General features: G+C 36.8%; 2 protein-coding genes across 2 annotated transcripts in view; one reads left to right on the top strand and one right to left on the bottom strand.

The window, feature by feature from the left end:
* The window catches only part of LOC125821071 (tetraspanin-6), a 1,176,838-nt gene that overhangs the window by 377,098 nt on the left and 772,330 nt on the right, over window positions 1-27,410 (top strand). The gene's annotated exons all lie outside the window — the stretch shown is intronic.
* Window positions 13,110-27,194, bottom strand: LOC125821069 (calcium-dependent protein kinase SK5-like). Its single transcript, XM_049500487.1, has 7 exons — window positions 26,449-27,194; window positions 25,260-25,403; window positions 25,006-25,158; window positions 24,709-24,824; window positions 16,124-16,291; window positions 15,746-15,970; window positions 13,110-13,463 (listed from the first exon to the last, which is right to left on the bottom strand). Exons 1-7 carry the CDS (start codon window positions 27,035-27,037, stop codon window positions 13,326-13,328), a joined length of 1,533 nt encoding a protein of 510 aa, XP_049356444.1. The 5' UTR covers window positions 27,038-27,194; the 3' UTR covers window positions 13,110-13,325.

Raw genomic sequence — 27,410 nt, 5'->3', positions numbered from 1 at the left:
TTTTGCTCACCTCGTGCTATAAAGCGGTGTCTTAAGGGTTTAGGTTTCTGGCTTATAATTGATATTTGTATGTAGATAGAGATAGCTAACACCAGATAGACCACAGCTAGCCAGGGGCTAGATACAGCTGCAGGCGAGGGTACCAGCAAGGTACCACAGGTGGAGGTAGCCCATTGTGAGACCTAGGGGGAGACATCTTCTTAGCCCCCTATAGCTTCTCCACTGCTTCAGGAACCTTCGAGAGCTACAGGACTTCCGGCTCCACCAGCAGTACCACCTCTAGTTCCTCTTATTCCATCTGATTAGGATTTCAAGAGTGCAATATGTATGTTAGCATAGTTAGTAGCTGCACAGCGTCAGCTAGTTGCGCCAGATGTTGCCAGACCTTCTGAAGGACCCGAAAGTTTGAGAGTTCGTAAATTTCTTGCCTTGAATCCTCCACAGTTTACAGGGACAGATTGCAGAGAGGAACCTCAGCACTTTGTTAATCAGCTTCATAGGATCTTTAGAGTCATGCATGCCTTAGCAACTGAGTCAGTTGAGTTGGCAGCATTCCTATTACGCGATGTTGCAGTAATGTGGTACGAAAGTTGGGAGAGATCTAGGGGAAGAGATGCATCTCTACCCACTTGAGATATCTTTACAAAAGCTTTCATAGATCACTATTTGCCTCGAGAGATTATGAATGGTTAGGTGGACTAGTTTCTGAACCTCCGACAGGGCAGCAAGAGTGTTTGAGAATACGGGATAAGATTTGATTCATTAGCTAGATATGCACCAGAATTTGTTGATACGATGCATGATAGGGTGCGTAGATTTGTGGGAGGGCTTGACTTAGACTATATCGACGCTTGTTCTACTGTTGCACTAAATGATAATATGGATATATCGTGAATTCAAGACTTTGCACAGGGCATAAATGATCGCCGATATCTGCAGTATATGAGTGAGAGGGTTGAGAGAGAGACAGATGAGGGCTAGGCCCACTGGTTCATAGGGAGATTTTTCAGGGTGGTCCCAAACGTCGATATTTTATTAGGCCACCTAGACCTCCACAACATCAGTTCCAGGGTAGTAGATTTGATCATCAGGGACAGTCAGACCTAGGTGAGGGTTCACGAGCATCAGGCTCTCAGCAGAGGGGTTCAGACTAGGCTAGGACAGCCCCACCGCATTGTTCAACTTGCAGTAGGATGCATTTTGGGAGGTGTAGGCAGGGTTCCACATATTGTTATTCTTGTGGACATAAGGGGAATGGGTGGAGAAACTGTCCGACCATAGGTCATGGTGGTATAGGTCAGTCGACCAGGTCAGTAGTAGGTTCCTTCTCATTAGCACAGTCTACAGGGCGTGGACCCCAAACTTCAGTAGGTAGAGGTAGAGGTGGAGGCAGAGAGGGAGAATCTATGGATCTAGGCCAAGTCTTTACGGCCTCAATCTTTTGTGTATCAACCGCAATGTCTGCATTTGATACAATATGGCCTAAGAAAGCTATAGAGTCCAACCAGAGCTCACACTTAGAAAACTTTGCATAAAGTTCTCGATCTCGAAGAATCTGAAGGACTGCTCACAAATGATTTGCATGCTCAGCTTTTGAACGTGAATACACCAAAATATCATTAACTTGTTGACAATTAGGACATTTGGTCACAAATTCCGCGATGTCTTTCTTCATCCCATTCCACCAATAGACTTCCCGTAGATCACGATACATCTTGGTGGCCTCGGGTGAATAGAATATCGAGAAATATGGGATTCTTCTAAGAATTTCTTTCTCAAGCCATCAATATTTGGAACACATAACCTACCTTGATACCTTAGTATCTCATCTCCCCTTTGGGAGAAAGCCTCAACGGACTTCTTAAGTACCGCTTTTTTCAATTCCACCAAGATAGGATCAAGACCTTGTTTAGACTTCACATCCATCACAAAAGACGATTCGAAACCATTATGGACCATGACACCACCCTTGGTAGAATCCACTAGTTGAACACTTAGTCGGGCTAACCTATGAACATCACGAACCAACTCTTTCTTTTCTTCATTTACATGAGCCACACTACCCATTGACAATCTATTAAGAGCATCCGCTACCATATTAGATTTACCGGGGTGATAAAGGACACTCAGGACACTCATGTCATAATCCTTCAATAATTCAAGCCACCTTCTTTGGCGAAGATTCAAGTCTTTTTGACTAAACACATATTGAAGACTCTTATGATCGGTGAAAATATCCACATGGACCCCATACAAATAATGCCTCCATATTTTTAAGGCAAACACAACTGCCACTAACTCAAGTTCATGGGTAGGATAATTCTTCTCATGGATCTTAAGTAGCCTTGAAGCATAGGCAATCACCTTTTTATTTTGCATAAGTGCACATCCCAACCCAACTCTAGAGGCATCACAATACACCTCAAAACCATCCGTACCTTTCGGTAAGGTTAACACCAGAGCAAAAGTAAGTCTATCTTTCAATTCTTCGAAACTTTTCTCACAAGCTTCTGACCACACAAACTTAGCCTTCTTTTGAGTCAAAGTCGTCAAAAGAAAATCAATGGAGGAAAATCCCTCAACAAACCTTCTATAGTAACTGGCCAAACCCAAAAAGCTTCTAATGTCGGAAGGAGTTAGAGTTCTAGGCCAACTCTTGACCACATCCGTCTTCTTCGAATCTACCTCAATACCCTCGCTTGACACAATATGACCAAGGAAAGCTATGGACCGCAACCAAAATTCACACTTGCTAAACTTTGCAAAAAGTTGTTGGTCCTTAAGAACTTGCAACACAATTCTCAAATGGTCCACATGATCATTCTCACTCCTTGAATAGATCAAAATATCATCGATAAACACAATCACAAACATGTCTAGGTATTGCCTAAACACTCTATTCATCAAGTCCATAAACGCCGCAGGAGCATTAGTCAACCCAAACGACATTACTAGGAATTCATAATGGCCATATTGGATTCGAAAATCCGTCTTTGGAATATCTCTCACCCTCAATTGGTGATAACCCGAACGAAGGTCAATCTTAGAGAAATAACTAGCCCCTTGAAGTTGGTCAAACAAGTCATCAATTCTTGGAAGAGGATACTTGTTCTTAATGGTCACTTTATTCAATTGACGATAATCAATGCACATTCGAAGAGACCCATCCTTGTTTCTAACAAATAACACGGGAGCACCCCATACACAGATACTCGGTCGAATGAAACCCTTATCCAACAAATCCTTTAGTTGCTCTTTCAACTCTTTTAACTCCGTTGGAGCCATTCTATAAGGATGGATAGAGATAGGTTCCGTATTCGGGAGAAGGTCAATACCAAAATCTATTTCCCGCTTATGAGGAATATTGGGTAAATTATCGAGGAAACCTCCGGGAACTCATTAACTACCGGAACCGACTCAAGAGATAGGTTTTCGAATTCAACACCCCTCACCCTAACAAGATGGTAAATACACCCTTTTGAGATCATCTTTCTAGCTTTAAGACAAGAGACAAATTGACCTCTAGGCATGGAATTTCCTCTCTTCCACTCAAGGATAGGCTCATTTGGGAATTGGAATCTAACCACCCGAGTTCTAAATCAATAAAGGTGTAACATGCATGCAATCAATCCATAACCAAAATCACATCAAAGTCTAACATGTCAAGCTCTACCAAGTCGACAAGAGTAACTCTATGGGATAAGGAAATGAGACACTTTCTATATACCCTCAAAGCCACCAAAGAATCAAAAACTGGGGTAGAGACCGAAAAAGGTTCTAACAAGACTTCAGGGAACATATTAAACTTCATGGCCACATAAGGTGTCAAAAAGGGCAAAGTAGCACCGGATATAACAAGGCATACACCTCAATAAGAAAGACTTTTAACATACTAGTCACTACATTCGGGGAGCTCTCTTGGTCACCTCGGGATTGAAGAGCATAAAAGTGGTTTTACTTTGGGGCATTGGAGTTTGAACCTCTTTGAGGAGCTTGCTTGTCCTATCTCCCCTTAACCTTGATCATCAGGCAATCTCTTAAGAAGAACCATCTCCATTTCCTCCTTGAGGTTTAGGGTTAGACACCCGTTCCTTATTAGACTTGGGAGGAACACTATATGAATCTTGACCAGAGAACCTTTGTCAAAATCTAGGTCAACCTTGTCCATTGGACCTTGAGTTGGAGAAATTCCCATCACCAGTACTAGCCTTTTTCACCTCCCTATTCTTTTCTTTGAGCTTCGATTCCTCAATTTGTTGAGCGTACACCATAAGCCTTGAGATTTCCATGTCATGGAGAAGCATTGTCGTACGACACTCTTTTTCAACCAAGTCGAACATACCCAGCATAAACCCACACATCTTAGCCCTTGAGTCCGCCACCATAGTTGGAGCATATTTGGAGAGTTGGGTGAACTTTAGAACATACTCATTGACACTCATACTTCCTTGATGAAGATTGATGAACTCTTGTACCTTTGCCTTCCTCAACTCGAGGGGCAAGAACCTATCAAATAATGCTGACTTAAATAGTTCACATTCTACTGGGCCCTCTCCTACGGGTCTCTCTCCCTTCCACTGATCATACCACACTTAAGCCACATCTTTTAGTTGGTAGGCGGCTAACTCCGCCTTCTCTTCCGGAGACACCCCATAATAGAAAGCACTTTATAAACCTCATCGATAAACCTTTGGGGATCCTCTTTCACTTTGGAGCCATGAAATTCTGAAGGGTTCATTCGTGCAAAATCACTCACCCTTGAAGCAGCCGAATTCACATTAGGATTCATTGGAGTTACAACTTCTCTATTGGCTTGAGCCATCATGGCTTGAGAAAATATTTGGATAGTCAACCTAAACTCTGCATGGATCACATTCTCTACCAAAGGGTCTATCAGAGCTTGGGGAGCTTGAGAAGGAGCTCTTTGATTCTCATTGTCACCCTTCATCCTTCTTGCATTAGCCCTTCGAGTATTCATATCCTGAAGAACATAAGAAAGGATTAGGAGAGGTCTTTTTAAAGTTAAACTCTAAGGCGCGATTTAAGAGTAATGAAGAAGTGAAATTTCCTAAACATCTTGTAGCCTCTAATTCATAAATGTGGCGCGATTCATACTTATAAAGTAGACTCTGCTAGACGTGGAATATGAGACATTATCCTAGAATCATTCTAAACCTTGTGCTCGGATACCAAGTTCGTCATGTCCCAAGGGTACCCCCTAGATGTAACAAGGTGTATAGAACCCCAAAGGACTCCATACAAGCCGCTTAGCATATCATAACATAAGTAATTATTCAATAAGAGTAAAATGCAATTCAAGTTTTATAAAGTTTTTCATAAAAGAAAGCGGAATTCTAGATTTGTCTCAATATAGCCATCTATTACAATCTTGAATTAAATAGGTCCTAGCCCATACAACATGTCTAAAAAGGGAAAGTAAATGAAATAAATTTAAACAAGAAATCCATCCGCAAAGCCATGAGGACTCACCAAGCTTGGGAAACAAGCAAATCCAAGATCTACCCACATGTATGATCACCTCTAGTGTCAGACCCTACACTTGGGAAAAATGTAGGCAAAGTAGGCGTTAGTACAAAAATGCACTAAGTATGGTAGTTATGCATAAAAACATTAAAACATGCTAAAAGGTACATTTTAGTTCATGACATGCAATTTACCAAGTTTAAACATCATATAAGATAATAGAAGTCATAAGTCATAATCATGGACAACATAAGTCAACATCATCTTTTAAAGCCTTTGACTCATATACAAAGTTTCTTGAGTAACCATAGTTCATTATTCATGTTCTTATTGTGGAAAGAATAGTCTTAACTGACATAGAGACCATGTGAGCTAAAACATGATCACCCAGTGTCTCCCACACCAAAAAGGGTTGTTCTACTTGCATAAGGTAGAACCATGAACTCTTATCTTGGGTGTATCCACTAGCTAGATAACCTATGGAGGAACATAGTATATGGGATACGGAGATTGCTACTAGAAACCCAGACTCAACTAACGAAGAAGGTTTCCATCTCATGAGACATACATGGGAAGCCCGGACTCAACTAACGTAAAAGACTTCCATCTAATTACAATACTCACTCGATGCTAAGCATAATTCCCACGGAATACTTATTAAGTCTTACTTTAACTCATGTCTCATGGAATGATGTCCTTGACAATCAATCCAAGTTAGTTCATTAGGATAGATCTTATTCATTGATTCAATTAGGTGAGAATAGCCTTTCATACTAAGAATCTTTTCTATGTGAGAAAACCTTTCACATCATGGTTGTAAGTGTTTTATGAGAATAACCTTTCAATAACACAAAAACACAATTAAAATTGGCACTTTACTCTCAAAGCACCCTTAAATCATTTACATATGTATTATAAGATCATGCATAAACTCACACTTTGCCCTTCCAAGGTTCAAAGCCATTATCAATCACCAAATCTATAATTAAGCATTAGATAGGGATTTCATAATAACTTTATGTATTTCTATCAATTCATACATTAGATCATAAAAACTCATTTTTCACAATCAACAACCCAACCTATGAAATCACAATTTAGAGAAATATGGGGTTTGCATGGGTTCATAAGGGAATCATCATAAAAACATTGTAGATCATCAATTCATGCATATTTAGACATAATTAAACCATCAAAGTCAATAAATCAAAGAACCCATGGGGAATGAAGAAAACCTTAGCTATTTGGGGAATTCTTTGAAATTGAAGATTTTGAGAGGGCTCCATGGGTGAAAGCAACCCATGGATGAAAACCACCATACCTCAATCACAATGCCCAAAGAAATTGATTTGGAGAAGCCTTCCTTTGAAACCCTAGTTGATTTTCCTTCTTCTTCTTCTTTGAGTTTTTTCTAGAGGGAGAATTTTTTGAGAGGATGAACTTTGGAGAAATATTTGGGTGTTTGGAAGATATGACTTAATTTGGGTGAGTTTTGACTTAAAATGACTTAAATAGTGACCTTAGACCCACCCAAAATGACTTCACTTTAATTGGACTTAAACCGAAAAAGACTTAATTAACCTTCAACTTAAGTGACCTGCCCAGGGACCACGAGAGGCCTCACGAGCCGTGGTCCCCTTCGTGGACCTTGGGGCAGTGGCTTGGCAATTATGCTTTTAGCCCACAAGCCCAAGGCATCTTCATGAGGGGTTCCATGAGCCGTAGTGCTTGCCACGAGCCGTGGTCCCTCTCGTGGGCCTTGAGGCAGTGGCTAAGCCATCCTCCTTCAACCCCCAACCACCAAGGCATGACCAAGGCCACTCCCACAAGCCATCTAAGGCTTCACGAGCCGTGAAGTGGCTCGTGTGGAGGAGCCAATTTGGGGCATCTTTAAGGAGGCTACTACCTCACCACCACGAGTGGCACCATGAGGTGTGGTGACCACCACGAGCCATGAAGGATCTCGTTGCATGGTGGGCAGTACCTTGGGAAATTTGGGTAGCCCTGGGTCTCTTTCCCTTGGCTCTTTCCTTCATGCCCTTGGCCCTAGGCCACCTTCAAGACTCTAACTCTCACTTTTAACTCTAGTTTAGCCTACTAGTTTCCAGGGTGTTACATCGGAGGTGTTACAATCATCCGTGGAAAGGTATAATTAAGCAACCAATCCAAGCTAAAGTTCATTTAGAATATCTCCTTAATCTTGATTCAACGTAGGTGAGAAAACCTTTCAACCTTATGAATCTTTTATGTAAGAAATCTTTTCACCGTCATGTTCTTGGTTATATGTGAAAAATTCTTTCACAATAACATTGATACTTTACTCTCAAAGCATCCTCAAAATATTTACATTAATTTCATTAAAAAAGCATGCAAATCTTCATAAATTCATAGTTCATAGGCTTCATCATGTGTTCATAGTCAAATTTCATGGAACATGCATGGGTTCATATGAATTCAACTTAGAATTATGTAAATACTTCTAGTCATGCATAAAGAGATAGAAATAATCAATTAAATTATAATTGAAAAGTACTCATGAAGATTGAATAAAACCCTAAGTTTGAATTGAGAATCTAACTTGTAAAACTTGAAGATTTTAGGAACCCTGTGGAGGAAAGGACTTCATAAGTGAATACTAACATACCTTAGTGATCAATGCCCACAATCTCTGGTGAATGTGAGTTTAGTTTTTGAAGCCAAACCGTAGTTTTTTACTTCCTTAGCTCTTGAGAGGATTTTAAGAGGGGGGGGGGGGGGGGGGGTTGATCTTGGAGGGAATTTAGGAGAATGATTTAGAATGGATAGTTTTAGGAATTAAAAGACTTAAGGGCTTAGAATTAGGACCAAAACGACTTAGTTTAGCCATTAATCACTTAGGAAAAGACCAAAAACCCCTTAAAATAATTGTCGACCCATTTCTAGGGTACCCATGTAAATTACCTATTTTTCCATCCCTAGTCCTAGTCAATCGTAGAAACCCTTTAACTTGGACCAACTTTTGACGAAAACTATCTACGGCTCGTAGGTCTTCTTATAGTTCGTAGACACCAACTGTAGAAACCAACTGAACCCTCAAGATTTCACTAAGTCTAGGACCTACCTACAAGATCATTCTACAACTTGTACAAAGATTGATGGGGCTTCCTGGTCAACCGTCGAATAAGATACTGAAACTTGATTTTTTTCCAAAACTCTACTCTAGGTCTACAGTTCCCTTCCTATGGCTCATAGGACTTTCTACAGTTTGTAGGTTGGACTCGTAAAAATCAGTCTCAGACTCTGATTTTCTACATATTCTTCCCTTTTTGACTTTCCAATTTCTGAGGTGTTACATATTCGGTAGTGGCTAATTGGATTGGTTAGCTATATTTAGGATTTTGGTGAGTCATCATGGTTCGGGGACCTTGCCACCATATGTCTTTCATTGTCTTATGTCATTTCAGTTTTCGAACTTATTTAGTGAGGTAGGGTTTGTCCTAGCCACACTTATGGTTAGTAGAGGCTTGTTGTCAAACTTAGTAGATATTCCGCATTTACAGTCTTTGTACTTAGATTCTCTTTATGTCGATATTTTTTTTGAGATTATACTTCCACTTATATATTATATCAACTTTGTTGCTATCATAGTGTCATGCTTATGTCAATTGGCTTGTTTAGAGTCTGTTGGGATTCTATTCGCCATGTCACGTCTAGGTGATAGTTTAGTTCATGACAAAGAGGTAGAGCAAGAGGCAGTGAATCAACTCAATCATCTGGACTTTCTTTATAGGTATATGTATTCTTTTGTAAAGTAAATAGTTTTAAGTATATTCACTAATATGTGAAAAATCAGGTCACTACAAACAATGATAGTGGCAGACGAAGATGTAAAGAAAGAGGCATTGTTTCAAGTCCTCCAAGTGTTATAAGTGTTCAAACTCAATCACATGAAACTGCTACATACACAAATGTAATTTATATATTTATTCTATCGTTCATAGACCATACCGATATACTCTAATATTTTTGAGTTTCAATAGACATGCGATGGTAAGTTATAGAGGAAGAGGAATAGGTAAAGAAAGAGGGATGCCTCAAGAGATAAATGTGAATGAAGTCATAAGAAGAAAAAGAGGAATGATTCAAAATAGTCAAACTAGTTCTGAAGCAATGGGTAGTGAAAGAGGCCTATGAAGGATGAAGAGACTAGTAGAACACAGAGACATTAGTAGAGGACAAACAAGGCATTTTAAAAGGCCAAGAATTGTAGGGATTGGAATATACCAAGTTGAAGATGGTTTTACAACGCTTAATGTAAGTATGAACTTTATAACTTTATATGCATAATGCAGATTTTATATGCAGCCTAAATGTCTTTTTATTTGAACATTTCTTATTTGACTATGCAACCTGGATTGGTAAGTAGAAGAGTAATAAATATTGGTACAAGAGTGACAAAGAGGGTTGATGTTGTTACTGGTGATATTAACTACACACCAAGATGTGGATTCAAATGGAAGGGGAAAACAACTATTAACAGTAGCAACCTTGAAAGAATGAGGGTTGAAAAAGTTGTCCAAATAAGGTCTGCAACTACTGCTGATAATCAAAGTCAAACCAGTTCAAGTAGGAAGACATGTGCTATAGAAGTAGGGTATTCTGATTTTTTATTGTCGATTTTGACAAAAAAAATTAATTGTGTATATTTTGGTGTTGTTTTTTTGTTAGAATCAGGCTCTGTTTTATTAGGTATTTTTAGGTTGTTAGGTACCAAACAAAACAAGATCAATTTTTTTTGTTGTAGTTCAAATCGAAACATTGATTATGTTGAAATGAAGTCCTCATTTTGTCCAATTAATAGAATATTTTTGTTACTTTCAGTATATCTTCTTCTCATTTATTTGTAGTTGAACATCTTTTTGAATTTTCTAGAATGGTTATCACAATCAGATGGACAAAAAATATACGAAGGGTTGGCCTTTTTTGAAGTGATAAAAATGCAATTTTATAAGCCTTATACAACCAAATGCACTTACAACTTGTTAAAGTCATAACTATTTCTACAACATAAAGCAACAAAAACAAGAACCAAACTAAAGATGTAGAGTAGAACAACTATTGCAATTTTGAGTGCACACAACTACATCTTTCATCTTTCACATTCTTGGTAATGCTTAAAAATAGAAAGAAAAAAACACAACAATCAAGACGATTAGCTTTCAACTACAATATTTGCTCTTCTTCTTCTCCTTCATCGCCTATTTATTACTTTCAACACAATTTTCATAAAATACAAATATTTTTTTCAACTCCTTAATTCTCTTTACTGATCTTGGAATAACGAACTTGGATCGTATATCAACATCTTCACAATCCCTTCATTTAAAGAAGTTGCATGTTTTCTCCTAAAATATGCCATAAACAAATTAAACAGAAACAAGATATCTCTAGAAATAATCTATGTAGAGAACATACACGATAGCGTGGACAAGATCAAAATCTTCGAGCTGGATTGTCCTCCGACCACGAAGTTTGTATTGAAAGTAAGTCTCCATATTTGCAATCGCATTTTCACATGCATCATCGAATCATTCTCATCATTACAACTAAGATTCAATATTGCATTTGATAGTATAAGAATATTTTCCCTCAAAACATAATCACAAAAGATATTTTGATTTCTCAAATTTTAAAAAAAATTATGAAGAAATTAAACCTTGGACAACTTCAAATTAACTTTTTGGACTGGAAATTAAACTGAATTCTTACCTTTTGAGTTGATTTCATGAGAGAGAGGGTATTGATTTTTTTCGAAAAGCTTCAACGAACGACTCGTTTGAAAATTTGGGGAAGAGTCGCGTATTTAATGATGAATTAATTAATTAATAGAGAAAAAATCTGAAACGCTACACTTTTAATTGATTTTTGAAAGGAAAATGATACATTCATGCACGTCATCTGCGTGTTCACAAACATAGGAGAAAATGAGTCAAAATGGTCTATTTGCAAAGGTATTTAATACTTTTGTGGAGTAAAAGGACTCCCACATACTTAAGGTGTCTTTTTAAAAATTTGGAACAGCTTCAGGTGTCACTTTATATCTTTTCTCATATATATATTTGATACTCTTCTAATTTTAATGAATGATGACTAAAATCAAATCTAACACTAGCTCAAATCTTATCCAAATTGCCTCAAATTAGATTCAAATCCCACTCGAATTTAAGTTCTTTGAAATATCACCTACCCAAAACTAAATTCTTTTACAAGCAATTTTTCAACTTTAATGAATGATAATGAAGTTTTCGCACATTCCATATGAATACTTTTAACTTCGCATAATTAATTTGTTTTGTGATGCCTTCTGTGCAGTCACTTCCTATTAAGAAAGATGAAAATTTATTATCAAAGAGCATAGATTTTCCATGGAACATTTAATTCCTTTTTTGATTTTCTGTTCTTTTTGGTATAATTTAGGAGAAGGAATACCTTAGGGTTGTTTGGTATAAAGATTAATAACGCAAGGATTAGTACGTAGGAATTAGTAGTGCAAGGAGTAATGCAGAGTTCATTTGTTATCAAGTATTTGGTTCATTGCTTCCCAACTCATCTTGTATTTGGATCAAAACTCTAAAAAAAAAAGCTCTTCGCAATTATATCTGAAATTATTGTGGGACTTTTTATTTCATGTAATTGGATCAAGGTAGATAATTATCGGACAATATTATTTATATGACCTTCTAACTAGCTAGGAGAAGAGCAATTGTACTGTCATGTTTGATATTTTCTCACTTGAATTATTTGAGGGTGAATAATTGTCATCCTATATATTGATCACTCACAAAACGTCAACTTTTAATTTAAAAAAGATAAGTCACCTACTTTTAAAAGCGAAAAGACAGTGAACAATAGCAAAATTGAATAAACCATCTACATTTTACACATAAAAATTGCAAGTTGTAATTTTAATATGTATGTAATTTTATAAATTATTCAAAATATTAATAATTAGAAAACCACATATATATCAACAAATGAATACATTCAATTAAAATCACAAATGGCATGTGGTGATATAATTATTTTTTTCAATTGTAAATGTTAAACAACTCACATTTCACAGATTGTATTGATTTATATTGGATTTATTTAGCAACAAACTCTCCCTAAATAATAAAATTTGTAAGCTAGTTTATTAAAATAAATTTACTAGTGCAAATATAAAACATAAAATCAAGAAAATGAACAAAATGATTAAAAGGATTTGAGGGGTATTTTTATCTTTACATAGATTAATCCCATAATATTAAATCCCACTAAATGAAAGGTATTAGTTGTACATTCGACAGTACCAAACATAATACTACATAATACCATACATATTTATCCTAATACTCTTTACCAAACGACCCGTAATTGTCTTAAATCTGATGGGCATAAATCCAACTCTGTTAAGTGAACGGAGCGTCGAATGGAGAATTTGTAATGGGAAGAAATGAGAACACATGCACCTTTTTCTCACTATGTTTTGCAAACTTTTGTTATGTTTGGTAAATAAGAAAAAGTATTTATAGGTGTAATTCCCCTCACCCCCACCAAAAGAAAAGGGGAGAAAAATGAATACATTCAATTAAAGTTTCCTACAACAAAGGTGGGTTAAGTAGAAACACCCCTACCTCCAATCAAATGTGAAATGCTAAACTTACATATGGCAAAAAGACAGACATCAATAGAACATGGAAAGAGATCAAGCTGACACAAAGCAATCTAAATCTCGTAATGGATATTATATGCTGGAGGGAGCTACATGTCATAAAGCAACTAGAAAGTTTGATTCAGAGTACTTTTGATTAGTTGATAGGTCATACATCTTCTTTACTGTCTACAATTCCAAGGGCTTCTCCCAAATTCAATGTGTTTCTCATTGTCCTCCTTCCAACACCTCCACTATTGCCCTTCCTCATCATCGCCGCGAATTCCCCATAATCTATTTGTCCATCCTGCAATTTGAAGCACTATCAGCACAGACATACTATGACCAAGTCTTACTGGGTGCAGTAGAGACAGCTTAGAATAGTAGGGATGCAAAAGGATGGCCTCAGAAGTCTTAATTTCCAATTCAATTAACAAATGTGAATCAAGCCAAAAGGAATTCGAGAGAAAAAATGAACCACTATAGAGTTTCACAACATCATGTAATGCTACAAGGACTAGTCTGGATCAGACACACATATGGTAAGTAAATACACTAGCCTTTTGTTTTTTTATTAACCCAGCACAAAGATGCAGAATGCTGTCTTTCAAAATCTTAGAATTGATCAAAACATAAATTAGAGTCTAGAACATCATCACACTTTATCAATATTACTCTATGATGCATACTTTAGAAGCAGTGAGTGAGAGGGGGATCACTGGTGAGTTACTACTCCAAGAATCACTACTAATAACAAGTTTCGAGTTCCTTCAAGAAAAGTAAACCCTTCTCATCCACCATTACAGGACTGTTTCACATGCTCATACATTTTAATAATATCAAAAATCATATTCTCAACTTTAACATATTAATATAGATAAAGAAGTCAATGTTACTTGTCAAAGAAACATGCAGATGCTAACATGCTTCAGAGAAGGTGCCTAGCTGTTTAAATTAGTGCATCAGTTTTAAATGGAACAAGTTTTTCTAAAACTAGTCTAGAGAAAAAAATTGGTTGGTAAGATACTCCCTTCACACACACACACACACACACACACCCCCACCCCCCCACCCCCCATTCTTCTACTAAGCAACAAGAAAAAGAAGGGGGAGGGGGGCGAAGGGGAGAAAAAGAAAAGACAAAATATTGAGATCAAATGGTTAAGTGAGTTTAGATGTGGATTCCATGATGACAAGTGGGATATGTGTGACGTATTGACTAATGACTCACCTTCTTTGGGCATTAGAAGTTTTTAAGTATCAACATGTGATTTATAAAACATTTGGTTGTATATAAGAGGTAAGATACTCCTTCATTAGAAAATGAGGCAACTCCCTTAAAGGAAAAGGGGGCATATGTTGGCACAGTACAAAGTAAAACCACTAAATTCAATTTGCAACAGACCAACTATGCTTTTTACCTTCTCTGAAGTAGCAGTATTTAAACTACACAAAGAAGGGCAGAGCTATATTGCAAAAGTAGCTTGAAAAACATAGGTGAATCACCAACTCATGGACCTCGAGAGAAGAAACTTTGTACAACTTGATGTTTCAACAAAAACGAATAAACTTAATAAAAAATGCAAAGAAATGGAGATATTTGCTGGATGCTACAGACTTACACACTTGACCCACTATTTATATGACAAAATGTAGATTAGAAAAGTCAATCATAAGATTTAAAACCTTGATACAGATAAATTTAAACTGAACTGTGTCACTTTCTTTACCCCAATCTTTTGAAAGCTTTAAAAGCAAAACAAATAGTATGAGGAAAAGCTCAAAAGAGAAAAAGTACTAAGAAAGAGAAGGTTGTAAGCCTAGGCAACTAAAAATGTCGAAGGAATTACAGAAGTTACTGGTACACCTGTTGCTATATAGGAGAGAGATTGATGTGGAAATAAGAGACGGAGGCCTCAGACGAGCAATAACTAGTCAATAAAAATTTAAAAGGAAACCACAGAGAATGGTTTAATTAGATCAGTTCTGAGTGTGGTGTCATCATCTGAAGGTGCGACAGGGCTTTCCAGTGCATATGGCAGTAACACTGCATACTCTCTAACATGAGAAAGGAACGATACTGAGGTCAATAATGGTCACTCAGGTCTTCTGATGAAAAACATAATATAACAGAAAGAACAAATATGTCAGATGAGGAGGAAGCATTTCCCTTTACTTACTCTCTTTGATGGATGGTGGGGATGGTTTGTGATAGTACTAGGCATCACACAATACTGTCCATTACAAATTTCATTTGCAAAACAGTCCCTCTCTTGATTAGCCAGAAGGAACATAACAAAAAAGAGGCAACTCCATCAAATCTAAAAGACTAAAACACATGGTATTTTTCTTTTTTTCCGAATCAATGTTTCTATGCGAAGGACTAAGAGTGTTGGCCAGTCAAGAACTCGCATGTCCAAAAGATTAAAGTAGCGGAAATGAGGAGGATGTTTCTATGCACCACCCTCCCTAGACCCCACTTGTGGGATTTCACTAGGTATGTTGTAGTTGTTTCTATGCAAAATAGCATATGTCCATTGCGCCTTATATACGCACATGGACACAAAACTTGCAAATAGTAGAACTTACGTTATCTTGATCAATATCTTTGATCATTTCATCAAGATTAAGCTCACTTAGACCAAATTCTTTGCAAGCATGCTGAAGCTCATCAATAGTTATGTATCCACTGCCATCTTTGTCGAAGAAAGAGAACGCTGATACAAGATTCTCTTCTCTTTCAAACTTGTTTAAGTGCACAGTAGCAGCAAGAAACTCCCCATAGTCTATTGTTCCACTGTTGTCAATGTCTGCCTGACAAATACACCATGTCATGTGTGATGCCATAAACTCAAATGCACCGACAGAAGTATATAAGTGCACATATATGAGTAATTAAGTAAGACTGGGTGGACATATTTCAGAGACACAACAGTGAATTAGTAACACGCCAAGGAGAGTTCTTACTGCATCCATAAGATCCTTGATCTCAGACTCCATTAGTTCAGAACCTACTCGTCTCAAACCCTCTTTTAGTTCATCAAAGCTGATTGTTCCACTATTGTCTGTGTCTATCATTTTGAATAGCTCCTTGAGACCACCAATTTCTTCTTCTGATAGCCTCTCCGCAATCACCTATAAGCAACAAGAGATGATGAGTAAAACAAAAAATAAATACTCCCTCAGTTCCATTTTATATGATAATCATTCTTATTTACCCTATTTCGAAAAAACACCTTTCTATATTTGCCAAACTTTTAACTCTTAACTTTAAATTTCACCCTTAATGACATGCTCCTATAGTCATAGAAATGTCATGGCTTATTTAAGACTAAAAGTTTTATGGATATTTTGGAATGTGTCAAAAGTCTTTCTTTAACTGATGTTGAGTCAAACACCAGTTACAAAATGAATGTAGAGAGTAACAGTTTTCAATTAGGGACGAAATTAGAAAGGATGATGACTAGAATTTCAGTCATCCAAGTACAATTCCAATGGAAATCAATTTTTTTTGGGAAAAGTCAAAATATACCCCTAAGACCCTAACGTTCAATTTGTTTTATACTATCCTTTGATGAGCTCTCAGGGCCCTCACTGTTATCATTCGTCTCAAATATGCCTCTCCCACTAATAGGTTTCAATCATAGAAAAATTGGTCACCATGTACAGGTATATTCCAACATTTACTATTGCTCAAGGGTATATTTGGACCTTTTTTTAATTGTTCAGGGACATACTTCAAATTATTGCAGATGACATATATAAACCAATTTAATAGTTCTGGGGTATATTTGGATCTTTTGTTTGTCTAGGTGGCTCCGCTTCGGCAAATGTCAAAGCCAAGCTGGACAGCTGTTAGAGATAGGGGCAAATATGGGACGAAATAAATAAGGCAAGACTTTCATGGACCGAAAAGTAAACAGAAGGAAAAATATAAGACAAGTCATATACTTTAGGGGTAAATTTAGACCTTTTTTTTTGTTACTCCTTTTTCAGCTATTGTCTATTTTGATTTTTCATTCAGTATATTAGAATTTATTTACATAACTTTCAGGATTAGATTGAATGACTGTACAATAGGATATAAGCTCTCAACAAGAGCGGAACAAGGTTCAGAAAATTAGAAAGCAAGAATGACCAAGCAAACGCAACAAACCTAAAAGGGAAAATAAAAATCATACCACTAATAATTTTTTCTGTTGCCAATTGTGGCATCTAACTTTAGAACAGAAGAATAGGGCCAGCAACTTTTATACAGAACTAGGATAGAAGTCTATGACAAACTTCTTCAAGTATTGCAGGAACCAAAGGAAATATCTCTGATTATATAATGAAAAATTTCAAAAGGTTAGGATCACGATATCAAAATGTTAGGCAAGTGATTCTGTCCATGGATGAACAAAAACCGGCATAAATTCCAAATACTTGATGGCCATTAACTCTTCCGGTAAAGTTCTAGACATATTTCCTACATATAATACTGGCATGTTATAAGCTGAAGGTAATTGTGTCAACTTCATAAAAAGGATGGACCAAAACTATTTTAGATAGTCTATGCTTGCAAAATGATCAATGGGAAAATTAATTATTGTGTTCCCTAATCCACTTAAGCTATCAACACCAGTACAAAACTGCATATCAGTCTATCAATGTCGATACACATGTAGGTGTCAGAATGCAGGCCGCACGAGTGTAGGTACGGGCTAGCTAACTGGGTTGTTTAGTGTCATTTTTAGGACGGCCAGAATGTCATAGGAATAGAGATGGAGTACAACTTTTGTTGTATAAACAAGTTTGCTATTCAAAACTGTAATAACTATAGGAGTATCAAACTACTAAACCACATTATGAAAGTTTGAGAGAGGATCGAGATAATGAGGAGGAGACTGTCCATCTCCGAGAACAACTTTGGACACTGTTAGTTTAGTTGCAACTAACAGCCTAAACGAACACGGTTCTTTCAAAAACTCCGCAAGAAAGTAAAGTGTGGAATATGTAAATCAACACAAGTATTTTAGCGCGGAAAACTCCTTGCTCAAGAGAAGCAGAAACCATGACCTACCTCCAATAGGATTTTCCCAAACTCTTCACTAATCTCGACCAATTAAGGATTACAACCGTCCTTGTACCTAAGGAACTATTCCCAACAGTCCCTACCTCAACCCTCTTCTATACTCTTCTTCAATGACTCTACCCAGTCAATAAATTTTCTTTACAACACAAAACACCTACTACAATCACCTAAGAGTGTAATCAAGATCTTGTCTCGGAACCACACAAAAAACTAATATTACAACCCACGAACAGAATAGTTATATCTTGATAGGACCCGGTTCTTTTGTTATAGCAGTTTCTTCTTCGAGACACTTTGTGTAGAACTCTTCCCACTCTGAGAACATCAAGGTATCTCAACGAATTCATGTCGGGACACTCAACTAAAGGTGTCATTCACCTTATAAGGAGATTGTTGGAGCGGTATAGGAATTGGAAGACAGTCTTAAGCATGGTGTTCATTGACCTAGAAAAGGTGTATGATAAAGTTTCTAGGGAGGTTCTATAGAGATGTTTGAAGTATAGAGGTGTACTTGTTGCTTACATTAGGGCAACTAAGAACATGTACGATGGAGTCAAGATCCGGAAAGAACATATAGAGGTGACTTAGAACACTTTCCAAATATGATGGGATTGCACCAAGGATCAACCGTTAGTCTGTTTATGTTTTCCTTAGTGATGGACGAATTGACACAACATATTCAAGGGGAGATATCGTGGTGTATGTAATTTGAAGATGACATAGTATAGATTGACTAGACGCCTAGTGGAATTAACGATAGGCTTTAGTTTGGAGATAGACCCTCAAATCTAAGGGTTTCAGGTTATGCATGACGAAAATAGAGTACCTGGAGTGAAAGTTTAGTGATGTAACACATGAAGTGAGGTGGAAGTGAAGATTGATACATGTCATACCAAAGAGAGGAAGTCTCAAGTATCTTGGGTCTATAATTCAAGGAAACAGGGAGATAGATGACGATGTCACACATCGTATTATAGCGGGGTAGGCAAAATGAAGGCTCGCAACCAAGGAACTATGTGGTAAGAACACCAATGCTTAAAAGTAAGCTCTACAAAGTGCTAGTTAGACCTACATTATTGTATAGGGTATAGTGTTGGCAGTCAAGAACGCTCACATACAGAAAATGAAGGTATGGAAAATAAGGATGCTCAGATGGATAAGTGGGCATACTAGGAGAGATAAGATTAGAAACGAAGCTATACGGGACAAGATAGGAATGGCCTCCATAGCGGACAAGATGAGGGAAGCGAGGTTAAGATAATTTAGGCATATGAAGAAGAGGGGCATGGATGCACAAGTGAAGAAGTGTTGAGATTGGATATAATTGGTATAAGGAAAGGCAGAGGTAGGACGAAGAAGAATTAGATGAGGTGATTAGACAAGACATGACAGATCTTCAATTCACTAAGAACATGACACTAGAGTTTGGAGTAGAAAGATAGCAAGTAGCCAAGTGTGTCATACTTGTATGTGGGAGAGACAGGGGCTAGTCCATCTACCTATCTTTTCTTATTAGTAGCATTAGTTAGTATACACGTAGTAGCTTATTCTTCAATTTTTAGTACTACTTGTTGCTTCTTTTGTTTTGTTCATATTGTTATTCTGCTGCGTTATTTTCTTTTCAATCCTGCTTTGATTTTACTTTTTTGAGCCGAGGGTCTATCGAAAGTAGTCGATCTACCTCCCAAAGGTGGGGGTAAGGCCTGAGTACTTCCTACCCTCCCCAAACCCCACTTGTTGATTACACTAGGTATGTTGTTGTATAAAAGAGAAATATTTTCCAATGAAAATTTGCATTAACATGCTAGCTTGGTGACATCACTTATCAATAGTAAGTTTGTTGAACTTTCATTAGTACTACAATCCAGTGTTTTAAAAGGCGCGGAAGGCATTTTGCGTAGCCCGGGACGAGACGTTTTACGTAGCTGGAATTGAGGCGTAAGTCCGAAAACATGGGGAATACGTCTGATATATCTTCAATTTTATAGTTTTATTAATAAGAAAATAAGCAAAAGAAAAATTTTCAACAATTCTGCAAATAAATTCAAATAAATCACCAATAATATAGAAAAGGTTATTAAAACTATTATTGGAGAAAGATAACACCACAAAAAAATGATATAAGTTGAGGTAATCTTTCAAATGAAATCATCATCCACTTCATCGTCAATCTCTACATCTACTTGTCTTTCCACCCTCAACTAATATTTACACTGATTTTGTTTATATATATTTCAAAGAAGGATTAGGATGAAATGTATAAAAGCAATGACAAAAATGGATAAAGTTGTCTAACGAACATAGTGTTGTGGGATCTCTATTCTATATTCCTATCAATTTCAGGAATAATCATCTAAGACAACTATTTATGGCGGTGTCATTTTCTATGAGAGTTGCTTTCTTTGTTTATATATTTTTTTTAAAAACCACTACAACATAAAAACATAATAGCATAAGTATTAATATCATTACAACATAATAAGAAATATGATCTATAGCAAAAATATTTTTAGAATAACAAAAATGAAACTTAACGGCCGAGGCATTTTTTTACACCCGGGGCTTACGCTTTTACATCCAGAGCCTACGCCTCAGCTTCTAGGTTGTGCGCCCTATGGTTCTACGTCTTTTATTTGCACCCCGGAGCAATTTTGGTGTGCCCAACCCCGAGACTCACCCTGGGACTCATCCCAAAAACACCTTTGAAAACACTATTGCGATCTCTTAAATGAGTTAAAAGTCAAGGTGACAAAAATTATAAGATACTCTCGTGCAAAGACAGTCATGACCAAAACAAAGACCCCTTGAGCTTGCTCCATCTTGATGTGACCTTCATCTCTACCAGAAGCACAAAAGGATGCATGATTTGACAAACACAACTAGGGATAGCAATATATTCATATATATGAAAAGATACATATACCATGAAAAACTGCAGAACATCTGCCACTTCTCCTGGACCATAAGCTAATCACTCTGGGATAGCCATAAGAAGAGCAATAATCCTTCAATAAATGGCACATATCCAACTGCCTCTTCCAATTTCCAGAGGACTGTTTTCATCATGAAATTATTTAAAAGGAAATATGGTGCAAAAATCTGTTCATAGGAAATAATATTCTAAAGACAGACAATGGCTTATTTTCATAAATAGATTAGAAAATCTGAACAGTAAGTAAATGTCCTAGTGTAAGAAGGAAAATATGATGACGAGGGTCGGAAGAGTCGAAGTTGAGCTGCCTTCTTTCTGAACTTATGCTTGGGTACTTGCCATGGAATGTACTTCAAAGTAAAGGAACATAAATTATAGTCTTCTTTTGTGATAAAGTGGCACTTCCTCTATCCAAAATTAACTGTCCGAACTTCCAATTTTAGGTTGTCCCAAGATTGAGTTCACTTTCCTGAAGTCGAAAATTTTTTTTGCACAGGATACATTTCAATATTCTATCATCCAAAATGTACTTCGTCACCCACTATAAATTTAATACTCTCAAGAAAGCTCAACTTTATCTTCAGTTTTGGATGCCTTTTAATTTAAATAAATAAAGTTGTAATATTTGGATGTGTGGGCTTACAGGATAGATAAGATTAGAAATGAAGATATTCGGGACAAGGTGGGAGTGTCCTTGGTGGAGGACAAGATGCGGAAAGCGAGACTGAGATGGTTTGGACATGTGAAGAGGAGATTCACGGATGCCCCAATGTGGAGGTGTGAGAAGTTGGCTATGGATGGTTTCAGAAAAGGTAGAGGTAGGCTGAAGAAATATTGGAGAGATGATTAGACAAGACATGGAGCAGCTTCAACTTACCAAGAATATGACCTTAGATTGGAGGCTATGGAGGAGACAGATTAAGGTAACAGGCTAGTAGGTACTTGAGAGTTGTCTCACCTATTCTCCCATACTAGTAGTCGTACTATTATTCTTGTAGTTGCTTGTTCTATCATTTCTATTACTATATGTTGTTTCTTATGCTACGATTTATGTTACTATGTGTTTTTTCTAGTAGTATTATTCTGTTGTAGTTATTGTGAATTTTGCTTTCATGTGCTGAAGTTGAGCTTCTAGGTTTAGAGTTTGAAGATCAGTCTTAGAATTTAGGTTCAAGCTAGCTTATGCTTTGCATGTTAGATTTTAAGACTCTCTTCCATCAAAAAAAATTGGTTATCTTTCTCTTTGTACTAAATATAAAAGAGATGTCCCTTGAACATATCTCTGCTCTGAGGCAAAAGGAACCCATCCTTGTAATTCAAAGAATTCCATCAGTTCAGTTGCTAATTTGATATTGAAAAAAAAATTGTTTGATCAACTGGTTTCATTATAAGAAAGTGCATTGGATTTTGGACACACTAAATGATAAATTGGAAGATAAAATGTGATAAATTGCACCAACTTCTCCATACAAAGGAAATTATATCATTTTGACGAGAACTCTTACTTTGGTTATTCATATTACATAAGCTAAGTAATTATTTTTTTATGATCAACAAAAGCTTTATATGATGTCCAGCTCATGATATCAGTGAATGAATCCTTCTGCACAAGGACATGCTTCAGTGATATCTCTAAACATAGGTTTCACATTGACACTTCTTTGCTTTGCTGAAGTGTTTCATGTATCAAATTTCTTTTAGTTTATAGTTTCATTATAGGAATCTGAGATTTTTGCCTAAGGTTTTATATTGGGGTAAAGTCATGGAGCAAACAATCAAAAAGATTCCTAATGTAAATAGGGGCTTTTAGAGTTCAAGTGGAAAAGAATGGCAAAACAGAAAAGAAGTTGCTATTGTGATCTGCAAGTAGCTCATATTATCGGGAGATCAGGAATGAAATTTCTCTCTATTGCCTGCTTGCTTTCCATAGCTTCTTGGTGTTGTTGCGTATGTTAAGACACCTCGTGGTCTGTGCTGCCTCAACACTGTTTGGATTCATCATCTCAGTGAACAGTTGATAGGTTCTACAAGAACTTATGCAAGTTCAAGAAGAAACTGAAGAAGTATGATTGTGTCATCCATATGTTGGCTCACACTGAGGTACTAAATCTGAATATTATCTCTAAGAGATTGTTTATATTTGAGATACGGGTAATAAGAGGTGCTATAAGAATTAGTATCTAAATGGTAGTTGCACTTCTTAAAGTAAAATAAGCTCGAATAATTTTAGCAACATGTATCCAAGGGTGTGGCCTAGTGGTCAATGAAGTGGTGGAGAATCCTGAGGTCTCAAGTTCAAAACTCAGCAAAGACAAAAAACACTAGGTGATTCTTCCCATCTGTCCTGGCCTTGGTGGACAGAGTTACCGTGGACATGTTGCTGGTGGGAGGTGGCAGGTATCCCGTGGAATTAGTCGAGGTGCGCAAAAGCTGGCCCGGACACCACGGTCATTTAAAAAAAAAATAGAGACGCTTGCATGTTATCCTATTTTGCTAAGCAATAGGTCAGTGTTTATTTCTAATTCACAAATACTGATTATATATGCAGTGAATTGTTGATCTTATAGGGCTCGAGAGCGTGAACAAGATGACAAAATATCACCTACAGGACATTTAGGCTGGGTCCATGATGAATTTTTTTGGTTGAAGGATAGCATTGAGTACTACTGGTCTAGGTCAGCGTGGAGGGAAAATCTAATAGCACATGCTATGATATGTGGTTCATATATCTATAAGGTTTGATTAATGGGTGGTCTTATGAACTTACTGTACTTTAAAAAAACAATTGTGCACGCGTTATACATAGACTATTGCTTATTATTATCTATTTAAACTTCAGTATGAATCAATATTTAGGTTCATCTATGTTTATGTATCTTGATCCATGCAAGACTGGAACAACACGATCAATATTAAACAAAGGTATATAAGCTTATCTCCTTCGCACTAGTACATACAAAAAATGGCATGTCCATGTCAACAAAGAGACATTTGGATGAATGTAGTTAAGCTGTTTAAGTTGTATTATTAAACCAGGCATGTTGGGTCCATGCCAAGCGTGGACCATGGACAATCTAGTCTTATAGCATGAGCATAATTAGTTTAATGCTTTTGCAACAGGTTGACATGATATTTTTCTCAACCCACACACCTGATACAACTGAATTCTCCAAGTGTCACATTTGTACCTTTTTTCCTTTTTATGTGGATTGTCTGGCCCTTAGACGGGGAGGGGGGTCCTACATTCTGCTCTACTATACAGGTATCATTTGTTATTACAGTATTTAGATCTTACTTCAGTTTCATCATCAGTGAGACTGAAGCCATCTTTGTAGAAAGTCTAATAGCTTATTGTAATCCTCCTGCAACCCTTTCAAGTAAACCCTCTAGTATTCAGTATTCAATGTTAATCCTCTTTCGGAAAAGAGTAGAAGAATGGGACCTATTATGGAACATATCATTACGTTATGTTCTTTCAAGGTAAACGGGACTTTTTGAGATAAAGCAATAAACTATGATAAGTAGACAACATTGTCAAAATCTTACTCTGAGAGCCATCTTCTTAAGTTTGTTCATTGCAGAAAATTGCTTGAGGCGTGAAAGAACTGCAGAGTCAAGAGGTTTATCAGGGGCTATTGTGTCATCCACAATCCATGGATGGCCTGAGAGACACACGAAAAGAAGAAATTAAGCTCCTTGTGAAGGCAGTTTTCTTTTATGCCCTTTCAAGTTCTTCCCAAAATCCAACTTCTAGAAGGGAAGCAGTAAAGAGTTAAATGACATTTTCTAGAAACAATACCAAATACATGTTGCAGTTAAACCTTAGCATGAATAGGAACATACACAAAACTTCATGGGCAGTTAACCTCCTCTTTGGATTCCTGTCAAGCATTTTACGTATCAAATCCTTGGCACTATCTGAAATTCCAGGCCATGGTTCAGATTCAAAATCTAATTTTGCTTGCAATATCTGGCGGAATATTCCCATCTCAGTTTCTGTAATCAAGAGGAACAAAAAATGTTAAGATATTAAAAGCACCAACAAGAAGTCTGCAACAGAAACATACGAACTTTTGGAAGGGAGGGGAGCAAGATACCTGCCCAAAAAGGTGGAACGCCACTAAGTAATATGTACAAAATAACACCTGCGCTCCATACATCAGATTCAGGTCCATAATGCTTGCGTAAAACCTCAGGTGCAACATAGTAAGGACTTCCAACCACATCGGAAAACATTTCACCTAATCATAATAAATAATAAAGGGGCCAACGTGTCTCTTTAGATAGATCAGAAATGATAATTGAACAAGAACTAGAATGGTCAGCATATCTCTTACTGGAAGGCATACTTCACTAAGTCTCCAAAGATACGAGGCATGCAACATCAGAAAGGTTGTTAGGTTATTTCACAAAACCAAAATAAACACTAAATCAGAAAGACAATCAAGGATATAAGCATAACATGACAGAACCTCCAAACGAAAATATGTAAAAGTAAAACTAAAACTTTCTCTTCAGCAAGATCTAGTTGAATGAAATAACTACATTCTATATATGAACCCACCAAATACTAATGAAGAACGACACAATAAGTAGATCATCAGAAAAACGTACAGAGCCAGCAATCTATCTGAAGGGGAACAACAAGACAAGTCTTCTTCACATTCATGGAAACAACAAAAAGCAATCCTAAAATTTTGAGAGGAAACCTAAATAGACAGTTCACAAAAGCCACCTTGTTGCTAAGTATCTGTAATAGGGGACATAATCCTAGCAACAAAAAGTTATATTTACAGCAATCGAGCACTGATACTATGTTCTACCTGAAACAAACCAAGTTACAAGTACTAGTTATTTCTAAAGAAATAATAACCAGGAAACTTAACCACCTGATTGTAATAGTCAACTCAAAGTGAAAATCATATTGCTACATAAAGCTATGCATTTTCCTGCTACAAGGAAAAGTATCTACCCAAACTAATTGTTAGATAAGAATCCAGAACCCATTCATACTACGAAACTTGGAATTCATTTTGTCCATCAAATCCGAACAAGTAGAAACAATTAACAAAGATAGAAATCAAGTTTTTTTTTCTTCAAAGAAACTAATAACAATGGTTAAAGAGGGGAAAGAAGAGATGTTGATATATTTCCCTGACCTTGAAAACATCCAACTGTACAGACAAACAAACAAAAGTTTGAACCCTCTTAAATTGACTCCAATTTGCAGGTCCACAATCGAAATGACAATAATCAAATTCAAAAGATGATATCAAAAAGAAAAACCTGGCTGGTAGAAAACGGAGAGACCAAAATCAGTGGCCTTAAGAGCAGCATCTTCATCTGAACTGAGAAACAAGAAATTCTCAGGTTTGAGGTCTCTATGCATGACCCCTAGCGAATGACAACCTTCCACCACTCCAACAATAGTTTTAATAAGCTTCGCAGCTTCCCTTTCACTGTAATGTCCCTTTTCAACGATCCTATCAAAAAGCTCTCCACCAGCACAAAGCTCCATAACTATGTGCACATATAGGGTATCTTCATAAGTACCCTTTATCCTGACCACATTTGGGTGCTCAGATAAATGGTGCATTATCTGAATCTCCCTCCAAACATCCTCATAATCCTCCTTACAAATCAACTTCTTCTTTGGTATAGTCTTGCAAGCATAAAGAGTAGCAGTTGATTTTTCTGTACATAAATGGGTGGTTCCAAATTGGCCCTGCCCTAATTTTTTTCCTATACTGTAAAGCTGCTGAAGTCTTTCAGTTCTGTAAGGGAGAACCCATGTGGGCTTCAATGGTGGAACTGTGCTCGTCTTAGTAGACTCTGTTGCTGCTTTTTTGTCGGTCTCTGAAGCAGATGAAGCCATTGATTCTTCTCAATCGAAGGGCAAGTACAAGAGTCAATTTTCCTCCAAATTTCCTCAATCCTTTTCTCTCTCTCTTGATCGAGGATATTCCTAAATCTTTGCACTATACTTTCTCACTCTAGATTCATTGCACTTTCTTTTATGGGAAAAACAGTCAAATACTCCCTCCGTCCCTATTTATATGTCACTTTATTGGATTTTATATGTATTAAGAAAATAAGTAAGTTTACTATTTTAATCTTATTTATTTTTTTTGGAACTCAAGTTTTTAATCAATAAATATGAATTAATTTATTTTGATTAATTAATTTAACCAACGTGAATCATTTACTTAGTTTTTTAAGTTGCTCAAATGTATATTTTCAAGGTTAAT

This window comes from Solanum verrucosum, unplaced genomic scaffold, assembly GCF_900185275.1.
Source record: "Solanum verrucosum unplaced genomic scaffold, falcon-dt-bn FXZP01000050.1, whole genome shotgun sequence".
Lineage (NCBI taxonomy): Eukaryota > Viridiplantae > Streptophyta > Magnoliopsida > Solanales > Solanaceae > Solanum > Solanum verrucosum.
Note: the sequence above shows the minus strand (reverse complement) of the source record. Positions and strands in the feature narration are given on the sequence as shown.